The 12634-nt window shown below is 34.6% G+C and overlaps 1 protein-coding gene across 3 annotated transcripts in view; it reads left to right on the top strand.

The window, feature by feature from the left end:
- Positions 1 to 8685: 8685 nt before the first annotated feature.
- Positions 8686 to 12634, top strand: part of CEP290 (centrosomal protein 290) — a 63697-nt gene continuing 59748 nt past the window's right edge. The window contains exons 1-4 of one of the 3 annotated variants that reach the window (XM_052001052.1): positions 8686 to 8943; positions 9941 to 10396; positions 11842 to 12006; positions 12335 to 12442. In XM_052001052.1, coding sequence (XP_051857012.1) covers positions 8923 to 8943; positions 9941 to 10396; positions 11842 to 12006; positions 12335 to 12442 — 750 coding nt within the window. In that variant the 5' untranslated portion in view covers positions 8686 to 8922. The remainder of the gene's footprint in view (positions 8944 to 9940; positions 10397 to 11841; positions 12007 to 12334; positions 12443 to 12634) is intronic. The other 2 variants (XM_052001054.1, XM_052001055.1) reach the window with 2 other exon arrangements.

The following is a 12634-nucleotide window of genomic DNA, read 5'->3' as shown; positions in this document are numbered from 1 at the left end:
TAAAGATCTACTATTGCTTAGGATTCATTTTGTAAGTTCCAATTATTTTACATTTTTATAAATACTCACACCTGTTAATGTTCTTGGTTTTTACATTTAAGTATAAGAATATAATGAAAAACTTTCAATCTTCAGAAAATCGTTATAGAAACCTTAATGTATCAGATACATTTTTGCATATAGGGTATAAAATTTTCCTTAAATATTCTTAAGTAGACTGTTCAGTACTTAAATTTCTAAAGGACATATGTTTTAGGAACAGTGAAGAATTCCATCTTTCAGTTCCTACTGCAATTAATTTTTCATTGAGGATAATTTTAAAACTTTGACCCTAAACTTTGGGGCTTTTAAAAAGTGGTAGAATAAATGTAGCTCCTCTACATCCCTCTCAACCCCGAAAATATACATACAGATACATTTTTAATAGTCATTTTACATCTTATTAAATCAAGTCTTAAGGTTTTTCAAAATGCATTAAAGAATATAAAAGGAAAAGAGGGCCAATACTGAATCTTGTAGCTATTCTGTGAAATTGTTGAGAAAATGAGGTGTGGTAGAGATTGTCGCCTTTTACAGAATAGTAAAAAATACATAACTATGTGGAGATACCCTAGATAAATATATTATATCCAACAGCCACAAATCATCTGGAGCTTTTGGTATCCTAATGAAAATGTAACCTCTTTAGAGTCTTTGCAATACTATTATGTATCTTAATTTACTTCAATTTGTAATTGTATAATATTGTAGAATTATATAGTATTGTAAAAATGTTTCATATTGGCATAGTGATAAGTAATTTTCAAATTCTTTTACTTACTACCTTTTGTATTTTTTAAATATTGCAATCATTTCTCAAATTTTCTCTTATTGAACCTTACCTTCATAATTAAAAAACAAAACAAAATAGCCAATCTAAATGACAAAGCCACCATTCTTCCAAGAGAGGCAATGTATGCTTCATTCTCTATTCTCTGAAACCAATATGGTTGCTTGCAATTAATCGACTTTCAAGTGCCTTTTATTCATGTTTTAATTTATATTTTTGTAGGCACTGGGAATATCCTTGTGGTGTTCTTCTTTTTCCAAATGCAGCCAGCTGTTAAAATCCAAACTTTTATTTTCTCCTTCCAAGTCTTGTCTCTTTCCTTGGGCCTGCTCAGCTTTCTTAGAGGCCTCTCTGCTTGATTCTTGCAGCTTGTCTTTTAGCTCTTCCAGCTTCTGCCTCTAGCTCAACTCCAACTCCTGGCTTCTCAATCTCCTCCACTGACTTCTCACTTCTCAATTTCTTCAAGTCTCTTGACTGAAGCTCTAAGAGCTTCTTATATATGATCTCTTAAAGGTGTGAACCCAAAGGTTGACTCCGCCTCTGAGAGAGTATGATTGTGGGAGGTGTAAACTTGTGAATCTCCCGACTTGTGAACTCTAATGTGTGAGCTAATGTGTAAACTCTCTTAAAGGTGTGAGCTCTAATGTGTGTTTCTATCAATTCCATTGGGTTAACACTTTGTTTTAAGTTCTGGCTCATAACATCTCCTGCTTTCTTTTGATTTAGAACATAAGGTGGTTATGACCTACTTGACTTCTCAAGGAGGTAAGAACCCAAAAAAAAGTGATCACGCCTTCCCTGACTGCTCAAAAAAGAAGTGAAAACATCATCAAAAGAAGGTGGTCACACCCTCACTGACATCTCAGGAAGGGAGATGAAAACACCAAAGGAAATGGGAAATCAAATCAGATTAGGGGGTCTCTAAAAGGGCTCATTTGAAACAGGTATACATAAATCCATCAATATGGGAGGCATTACACATAATTACATGAATTACATAAGCACATGACAATATAACACAGGCTAGTAGTGATGTAACAAATAACATGAATCAACATGAGAATTTATACATGTCCATAAGTCCTAGAAATAGTCCAAAAGGAATCCATTGTCCATTAGTTCATGTGCCAGGAATCCAGTAATTACAGCAAGCTTTGAAAAAAGCGATAGTCTCATCAACAATTTTTCATCTCAAGGAATCCAATGATTCCTGCTGGTTTTCAAGTACTGCAACAGTCTTATCTTGTGTTAGGGAATCCAATGATTCCTGTAGATTTTGTTCTTAGGTCTTCTCCTTTGTTTCCAGATTTTTCTCTTTTTCTGTCTCTCTCTGATGGACAAGGCGAATTCGGCTCTTTGGCACCCATCTGATTCCCTCTCCATCTGTAGAAATACAAGCAAATCCTCTTCCCCAAGCAGTTAACCTATCTAATTCACTTCTATTTACCACTTTGGGGATTTCTCCTCATCACCTGGCAATTATATTGAGGCTGTTTGCATTGGATACTGCCCTGTTGGTTTAAAAAGTCTATATTCTCCCCAAGTGTAATCTCTTTCTGCTATCTGACTACTTTTAGGCTGATTGATCACATCAGAGTCCTGACCTTCTAAAGACTCTCTCTGGGTGTAACCTCAGCTGCCATCATGCCCCATTTGTCTTTTGTATGATATCTTGGAGCTGGGTCCGCCTCTCATTTCTCTGGGTCAATCTACATTCCAAGGCCCAGTGGAAGTCTCAGTTGCATTTTGGACATGGCGCTTTGGGTTTTCTCTCATCCTGTCTTCTCACTCTATCTCTATGTCTACACTGAGTTCTAAGTGTCCAACTTTTCCACACTGAAAGCATCTGCGAGCTTCTCTAGAAGTCCCTTGCCAAGAGGGACCCTGTTTTCCCATGTTCATCATAGTTTGGGTATAATAAGCATTTGTGCCCACTGTGGCACAGTGTCTTATGATCTCCTCTAAAGGAGTATCTTTGTGTAGTTTCCATATAATTCTTTTGCAAACCTCATTGGCATTTTCCTTAGCCAGATCATTATTTGGCATTTTCCTTAGCCAGATCATCATCAGGTCATTATTTCTGTAAATGCATTATCTCCAATAGTTCTTATTACAGCTGTTTGCAAATCCCTCAAAATCTGCAGAAAGTTCATTGGGACCTTGTTCTATTTTTGTGAAGGCTTTACCTTCATCTTTCTGTTCGGGGAGAGAACCCCAAGCTTTTATTGCAGCCTTAGAAATTTGCTCATACGTTGTTATGGGATAATCAATCTGTTCTGAATTCTCTCCATACTAACCTTCACTAGCTACTTGGTCAAAAGCGATTTGTACAATAGCTCCTGTTTGCTTATTGCCTAGGGCTTGACTCCTACATAATTCATGATACTTTGAAAGCTACAATAAGTTTTGTCCAGGTTCTAAACGTGTCCTTGTTATGGATTTCCAATCACTAGGGGTTAGGATTTCATAAGACAAATTATCTAGTAACATCTTAACATAAGATGATGTAGCCCCATAAAGAGTGCAACCCTTTTTCAAATCCTTAATTTTTTTTTAAATTTAAATTTTATTTTATTTAATAATAACTTTGTATTGACAGAATCCATGCCAGGGTAATTTTTTACAAGATTATCCCTTGCACTCGCTTATGTTTTGTTTTTTCCCCTCCCTCCCTCCACACTCCCCCCCTCCCAAGATGGCAAGCAGTCCTATATATGTTAAATATGTTGCAGTATATCCTAGATACAATACATATTTGCAGAACCGAACAGTTCTCCTGTTGCACAGGGAGAATTGGCAAATCCTTAATTTTTTCCAAATTAAAAGGAGTGTATCTTCTCCTTTTTTGACCTGAAGAGTCACTCTCTTCAATCACAGGATATGCATTTATAAAGTCAGATACATCTTGTTCTTCATTTTTTGCCTTAATTAATGCCTTTTCTAATCTTGTCATATTCTGCTTCACAGGAGATGCTAATTGTGTTTCTGCCTCTCCCCTTCCTCCTTCTCCCTCCACCCATGAAGGGTTAATTGAGGGGGAAGAGTGGAATGATCTAATTTTTCCTGCTGTGAAGTATCACATTCAAATTGTACTTAACTCCATTCTTATTTGATTCTTTCTCCTTTTCACCTAGTTTAGTTAGCACCTCACCCCTCCTGCTCTTTCTTCTTTTTCCTTATTCTAACACTTATATAATTTCCTAAAGCCAGTTGTATTAGATTATATGTATTAAGTGTGTCTTTGGAAATTGAGTCAATTCCATTTTTATTGTGGAATTCACAAAGATCCTCTCCTATTAATTTCTGTTCCTCTAGATCCAATTCTTTTTCCATAGAGAGGAACAAGGACATATGTACTTTGCAGTTTCTGAAAGTTCAATGATCTATTCCAAAATTATAATCAAACCTTGGCTTTTCATAACCTTGACAATGCTCTCTAAATATTTTCCTTGAAGAGAAACAGAAGGCTGTTTTCTAAACATCTGTCCCATCTTAGCTGAAATTCTACTTTAATTCTTTTAATAAAATTTTTTTGTTGTACTCATCCTAATTTCTGGGTTGAGGAGACTTTTCCATTGGATCAGGATCAGAGGCTTTTCCACTGAGATCAGGATCGGAATTTTTCCACTGAAATCAGGGTCCTGTCAGTAGCATGTTCAGGCGACAAAATGTGCTATTCTTCTTTTCCTAAATGCAGCCAGCTGTTAAAATCCAAACATTTATTTTCTCCTTCCAAGTCTTGTCTCTTTCCTTGGGCCCAGTTAGCTTTCTTAGAGGCCTCTCTGCTTGGTTCTTGCAGCTTGTCTTTTAGCTCTTCCAGCTTCTGCCTCTAGCTCAACTCTGACTCCTGGCTTCTCAGTCTCTTCCACTGACTTCTCACTTCTCAATCTCTTCAAGTCTCTTAACTGAAGGTTCTAAGAGCTTCTTATATATGATCTCTTAAAGGTGTGAGCCCAAAGGTTGACTCCTCCTCTGATAGAGTGGGATTATGGGAGGTGTAAACTTGTGAATCTCCCAACTTGTGAACTCTAATGTGTGAGCTAATATGTAAACTCTCTTAAAGGTGTGAGTTCTAAAGTGTGAACCAATTACATAAGTATTGTTTCTATCAATTCCATTGAGTTAACACCTTGTTTCAAGTTCTGGCTCATAACATATCCTTCTCTCGGTTCTTCTTTATTCACTTGGGATCACTTAATTTCGTTCTTCTCATTTTTCTCTGAATTGTTTGCATTTAACCTGTTGTTTGCTACAACAAAAATTTGCTACCATATTTGTTTAGCTATAACCTAACTGATGAGTACTCACTATATATCTCTGGCTTTGAAAAAAAAATTAAAAAAATAAATAAATGGAAGGTAATTTCAATTATGTCTAATTGTGGGATGTCTTAGTTAACTGATAAAAGCTTAGTATTTAGTTGCATAATTTGAAATTGTTTTCCAGAACTGGATTGATTTGTAACACTGACATCAATGCATTAATGTTACTGTCCTCTCACAACCCCTCCAGTTTTGACACTTTATTATCTTTGACAACTTGAAGAGCATAAAAATACAACTTGAGAGTTGTTTCAATTTATATTTGTATGATTTGTAGTATTTTTCATGATAGTTGATTATTTTTACTTTATTTTTTGAATGTTCTATCCATCCATTTATGCTTATTTATTAGGAAATAGCTCTTAAATTTCCTATAATTTTGTCAGTTTTCTAAATGTCTTGCAATTATATCATAAATAGTTGATGCAGAGAATTCCCTCTGCCAAAAATCTGCTAGTCTGTTGTTTGTGTAAAAATTAATTATGTTTGTGCAAAAAATTTTATATTTTATGTTTTTAAAATTTTATGCTTTCTGTTTTTTATTGGACATGTGTGGCTCAGAATGGTGAGTGATCACCATTTAATAAAAAAAAAAAAAAGCTGGAGGTATCTCTAGGTGTAAAACAAAAGTTTATTATACATTCTTATGAGAAGCGGGTGTCCCTCCAGTCAAGCAAGCAATCGAAAGGAGGAGGCACTTTTTGGGACAGGTTTGACACTTCAAATAGTGCCTAACACAAATACCCCTCCCATCACTGGCCCTCCTCCTCATTGGCTCAGGATCTAAATACAAGAACTACCCAGGTAATTGAATTTTGGCCAATAGGTATATAACTGCCCATATTTAATCAAGGTAGGAAGAAAATGATGTCATGGGAGAATAGCAGGAAAGGTATGTCTTTGACTCAATGCCTAAAGACTACCCACTCCAACTCTGGGGTAGATGAAGCCTTATTCTATTTTCACAACTGTCTTGAGAGAACCCACTTCATTTCATTCAGGTAGGATCATGTAGTAGACAGAATGATGAATGTTGAATCAGTAAGACTTGGGTTCATATTTCAGAAATTACCAGTTATTTGATGACCTGGGAAAGCCAATTATAGCCTGTGGGCCTCAGTTCAGTTTCTTTAACTATAAAATGAAGGTGGTTAGATTCAGTGATCATTAAAGTTCTTTACAACTCTCTCTATGACCATATGAACACCTGATTTCTTTTTTTTTTTTTTTTAAATAATTCCCAAACATTTTTATTCTTCTTTTTATGATGTCTCTTTATGTTTAGGTTATATCTCTTTGGAGTTTTTCATTCTATATGTTGTAAAATACTGTTTTTAAAATATATGCTGCCAAATTGCTTTCTAGTTTTATTTCTTGTTAAATAGGAATCTTCCCAATATTTTGTGATCTTGGTCAAACGATGGACTATTTGGTCTCTAAATTCACTTTAATAGAATTGTCATTGTCATATTGGCAGGGCTCTGTCATATGATCTTTTCTTCATTTATTTAAATTTCATTAATTTAAATTATTCTCATTTGATATTTTATGCATTGTGTTGTTATTTCGAAGGAGACTTAACTTTTCATAATTGTCTCCTTGATTTTATTTTTAACAAAATGTAATTTTTCCTTCATGTGTTTCATAGTAAGTCATCTTTTCATCCTTAATATAAATTCAACTTGATCATAGTAAATGATTTTTTAATAAATTTCTGTGATATTTTTAACAAATTTGCCCAAATGTGGAATATTCTGCTTGTGTTTTTTTTTTTTTTTTAAGTTTTCTTAACTTAAATTTGTTCAATTGTTCAAAGGGCTCTCTTTGGTTGATGTCCTTTTTAAAAATTTTGTGATTAGGCTCATTTACAAGATATATCATTCAGGGTGTAACTTGACTACTTTTGCTTTTCCTTTTTACTCTTTCTAATGGATGGAGCCAAATCTTGTGTTATTCAAATTTAATTTCCTATGTATAAGAAGGTATTATCCTACTTGCTTATAGAATTTGTCATTGAAGTAGTTAAATTTAATTACTCCATGTCTCTGAGGTAGATGTATACAGATTTCTTTACTTGAGGTAATCTGTAGATTCCTGTGTTTCTTTGTTGTCTATATTTGCAAATGCTAAACAGTTTTTTTTATAAAATATTTCCATGACATTCAGATATTTTTGATTTCTTGAGTTCTTCTGAGAAACCTCTAATCCGTAAATTGACTACACTTTTTACACATTGCCTTAGATGTCATTGGCTTTGGCTGTGATAGACATTGAATGTTTTAAAAACATTACCTTTCCCCTCCCTCTTTTTCCATATTTTCAGCCACTTGAATATTTTTAGATTCCAATTATGTTCATCATTCTTTGCCCTTTTTGAAAAAACTCACCATCATGATTTATTTTTTCCTTCTGTTTGCTAATAAATTTTAAAAATTTCTTCATTGAGAAATGTAAATTCTGATATGTATACATATATATGCACATATGTTCATAATTTGTTATGGATTTTATTTGTTGAATAATTATTTTTGAACAATTCTGAAATTTCTTCTTGTCTATTTTGTAATAATTATAAAAAAATGTTTCATAAGAAATCAGTTCATTTTCCTTTGTTGTGTAATTATTTGTCAGGAAAGTTTTAATCTCTAGTTTTTGGCTCTTTTCTGTTCATTTGTCCATTTGTGTTCTACATTTTTATTTTTTTCCCCTTTTTATGTTTCATTTTTATATTCTGTCACTCATTTGCAGGCTTCTGTCTTTGCTTAAGGGTAAAACCTTGGGGCTCTACTGCCATACTTCCTCAGCTTTCTCCCCACTGGCACAAGTCAGCCTCCTTGGGGTTAGTCCTTCCTATCTATAGCCTGTGGAGAGATAGGGCTGACTGCAGCTGGGTTCCAGTCCCCTTTCCTTTAGGTTTGGTAGAGCTACTTATAGTAGCACCTTGTCTCAGTTCTTCTGTTGACTTGCCTTTCCTTTTTAGGCTGGCATTATTAGGGTATATGACTTTTTACAGGGTTGGAGGGCAGTAGAAACTATATTCTGGACTCAGTCTGCTGCAGCTTTTAGAGTCCTTTTAAGGACTTTTTAAGTCCCTTTTTAAAGGGATCCTTTAGACAGAAGCCCCAATACCATTATTCTTGAAGTGTTGTGAGGAGCAAGTAGAGGATTACTTGAACTGATTAAGTTTTTACAACAAAAGGGGATTCTAAAATGGGCACAGCCCAGGCCCAGAAAGACCAGTATTTAGTGTCATTCTCTTGAAATGTACTGTATTTATGACCCTGGAGAAGTCCTACTCATACACAGTTTTCAGGTAACTCTCCAAACAAAGTTGCAGAGAAGGTCCTGACCTATACTGTTAGAAGAATTTCCCCATCCAAGACTTTCCTATACAAATGAAATCCCAAGTCTAGTCCCTGTACCTGTCTAGTGGGGACTGGGGAAAACATCTGATCTGCCATCTTGTTGATAATCTTTGTCCTAATATTATAATGTACACTTGTATTCAAACCATTGCATATCAGATATAGTCTGTTTATGTTAAATAGAAAACTACAAACCAGTCTTAAAGAATAGAAACTCAACATTGTGATTAATTTTCAGAAACAAGTCCTAATTATGCATTTAAGAAATTATTATGTGCCTAAATGATATCACTATATGATTGTATGACTTACTAGACTTAAGGAGATTGCTGATATTGCCAAAACTCAAGTTGAAGCTCTGAATTCACATCAACAGTCCAGAGAAAAGGAAGTGGAATCTCTGAGAATGCAGGTGTTAGACTACCAGGTGAGAATAGCACCAATTCTTCACAAGAGGTATGAATTTACTAATTTTTAAAAATCTAGTTGGACACGGTTCATAAATCACTTAAAATGATTTAGAAACTTCAAGGCTATACCTTGAATACCTTTGGTGGAAGTCTGGTAAAAACTGGTTAGAATATCTTGCAACTGAACCTCTGTGTGGAATAGAAAAAGGGGGGAGAGCAAAAGGGTGTTGGGAAAAAATAGGTATGTGTTTGTATGGATCTAGCATAGGCCCATGAGCTGATTATGAGAAAGATAATGCTGAACAAAAGTACATAAATACCTTAAGGTAAGCTATAGTTATAATTTTTTTTTTGTTCGTTTTCACATTTGGCTTTTCTTTAAAAAACAAAACCAAAAGCCCTAAATATCTTTATATGTTCTACTCTATTTTTTATTAGAATCACATCATTCCCATAAAATAGGGGCCAGTAGTATAAGTATTGAAAATAATTAATTTGGTATTCCCAAATGAAATGGCTGCTTAATGAAGCCAGGACTAGAATCAAAGTGTTCTGATTGAGAATTCTTTTATCATATGATTCAAACTTAGAAGATAGAATGGTCTTTGGAAGTTATTATAGTATGTGCTATACTTGAATTTGAATCGCATTATAACATATTCATAAATATCACTTTTATATGAAAATAGTCTAACTCTTTGAGTGAAAATTTACTAACTGACAGTTAAGTTATGTTACCAAACTATGTGACAAGGAAGATAAGCAAGACACAGTTCTTGTCTTTGAGCATTTTACCATTTTCTTAAGGGAGTGGAAACATGTATTAGTAGCAACTGTAAAATGCTGATGCAGTATGATGAGGGCTTACAAGTATTTTAGAGTTCCGAGGAAGAGCAGTTCATTTTAAGGAAGTCTTCTTGGAACTGGTCAAAGTTGAGCTGGGAAAGGAAGCAAAGGTATGATTTCATCTTATTTCTTACCCCCTTCTCCCCCCTTAATTTCTTTTGTCACTAGGCACAGTCAGATGAAAAAGCCCTCATTGCCAAGTTGCATCAGCATATTGTTGCATTGCAAATGAGCGAAGCCACTTCTGTTAGCAAATTGGAGTCAGTGACTTCCCAGCTGCAGAAGATGGAGACCTACAAATTGCGTCTTGAGCAAAAGCTTGATGAGAAGGAGCAGAGTCTGTACTTTGCCCGCCTGGAAGGGAGAAACAGAGCAAAGCATCTGCGTAGCACCATTCAGGCTTTGCGACGACAGTTCAGTGGGGCCTTGCCCTTGGCCCAACAGGAGAAATTTTCCAAAACTATGATTCAGCTCCAGAACGACAAACTGCAAGTCATGCAAGAAGTCAGGATTTGTCAGGAGGAGCGGAGAACCATGGAAAACAAAACACTGGAGCTGGAATTAAAGTTGAAAGGCCTCGAGGAGCTAATAAGCACCTTAAAGGATGCCAGGGGGGCCCAGAAGGTGGGATGTTCTTGGTCTTAGATGTTAAGGTTAAAATCGCATGTGGAATTTTTGTAAGATTCTGCTTCCATGAGTCATTTTCAAGCTTGAGGATGTAGGAACAGGTGGAACAGGGTGAGGAGCCTAGCCTGTATTTTCCTGGGAATAGAGAACTCCCAAATGAGGAAGCTCCCTCTACTCGCAGGCTTACAGACTTGCTTAGAGTATAGAGAGACTCACCAATTTCCTGAGTCTGGGTCACACACCTAGGATATGAAGGCTGAAAGACCAAGATTCAGATCCTGCCTCTGACACTCAGGTCACCTCATCTCTCAGGGCTTGATTTCCTCATTTATAAAATGGCTGTGGATACAAGAACTTTTAATGACCCTTTTCTAAATCTGATCCTGTGATATGTGCAAGACCCAAATCAAAGTCAGGCCTTCCATCTATTCACTATGCCACCTGGGTACCTCTAGATGGGAGCTGGGCTGAAATTTTCCTTTTTGATGTTTTTTGGTATAAACTGAGACACAATTGTACTTGACTCTTGGATGTAGTTTTTTTTTTTTTTAAGTGAATAACCACACTGATAGATAATAGCAGTGCTACAGATAGAGATTTAGATTTCAGTAAGGCTTTCAGGTACTAGGTGACCTCTGAACTTCACTTTTTTGAAGATTTTCTATTCAAGTTAATTGCGGAAACAAGAATGAAGAGGAAATGGCAAATGTGATCAAGAGAGCAAACATCTTCTAGCACTTTAGACTCATTCATATATAAATAATTTTGGTCCTGATTTTAAAATTCCTTATCATTCCTTCTACTAGGTCTCAAATGAATTCTCTTCATACATTAAAAGCCTGGTTTCTTTAATTTGTTTATATATATCAATCATATATATGTGTATACACACAAACATACACATACACACACACACACACACACACACACACACATATATATATACATATGTGAAATTAGCAAACTCATATTTCTTTTGAAATACCTTAGAATTCATAGTTTTTATTATTTGAACTAGTCTTCTAACTAGAAGGAATTAATGAAGTTTTATTGTTGCTGCTTTGGACCTAAGTCTAATTATTGAGAATTGCTTATTCAAATTTGGGACACTCTCTTTCTAATAGGGAAACATACAATTTATCTAAGTGAGTATCTGTTGGGTAGATAATTCATTCTAGCTAAAATATAATGGTTATACTTATTTTATTTCCTCTAACTGGAAAACTTTGGAATATCACTAAATAAGAGAGTTTGCCTTGCACAACTTTATTATGGAAAGCTTATTATATGATCTAACACAATTGAAGTAATTAAAATGAACAGTATTTATGTTTAATATATTCCTTTGTTTGCCTCATATAGTACACACACACACACACACACACACACACACACACATTTATAAACATACATACACATTTCTTTTTTTTTGTCTTGTCTAGGTAATTGATTGGCATATGAAAATAGAAGAACTTCGTCTTCAAGAACTCAAACTCAACAGAGAATTAGTAAAAGATAAAGAAGAAATAAAATATTTGAAAAATATAATTTCTGAATATGAACATACAATTAGTAATCTAGAAGAAGAGATTGTGCAACAAAACAAGGTGCATAAATTTAGATGTAAATACATGGGACCCAATTTTTTTTCTTATAGGATCTTTAAAAATCTGATCTGCTACCCATGAATGCTATAAATGTCCTGACTGTAAGGAGTTCCCATTGTTATTGTAATACAGCATAAATTCAGTTCTTATTGTTTAAATCATTTAAAAATGAATGGTTTTTATAATAGTAAAGATAGAAAGCATGACAGAAATGGTAATATTATGTTTTACACCTTTGCTCAACCTATTTCATTAGCCATTCTAATTACAAATTTGCAAATTTCTTCCAATTTCTTCTTTGTTATTGAAGTAAATTATTTTTCCACAGATTCATGAAGAACAGCAGATGACCTGGGATCAAAGAGAAGTTGAATTAGAACGTCAGCTAGATATGTTTGATAGTCAACAAAATGAAATCTTGAATGCAGCTCGAAAGGTATGTAATGATTAACAATGAATTATGAATAGAACACAAATTTCTTGGTATATAGTAAAATCTAAAATGTATGTGGATGAAATTTTTTTTCCCCAATCAGGTAAAATTGCTATTTGCTTTATCTTTTGATGTTTAAAAGAGAGGTAGCATTTAAACTACACTTATGATACACTTGTGAAAAATGAGCATTTT

The sequence above is a fragment of the Antechinus flavipes genome, chromosome 5, assembly GCF_016432865.1.
Source record: "Antechinus flavipes isolate AdamAnt ecotype Samford, QLD, Australia chromosome 5, AdamAnt_v2, whole genome shotgun sequence".
Classification (NCBI taxonomy): domain Eukaryota; kingdom Metazoa; phylum Chordata; class Mammalia; order Dasyuromorphia; family Dasyuridae; genus Antechinus; species Antechinus flavipes.
Note: the sequence above shows the minus strand (reverse complement) of the source record. Positions and strands in the feature narration are given on the sequence as shown.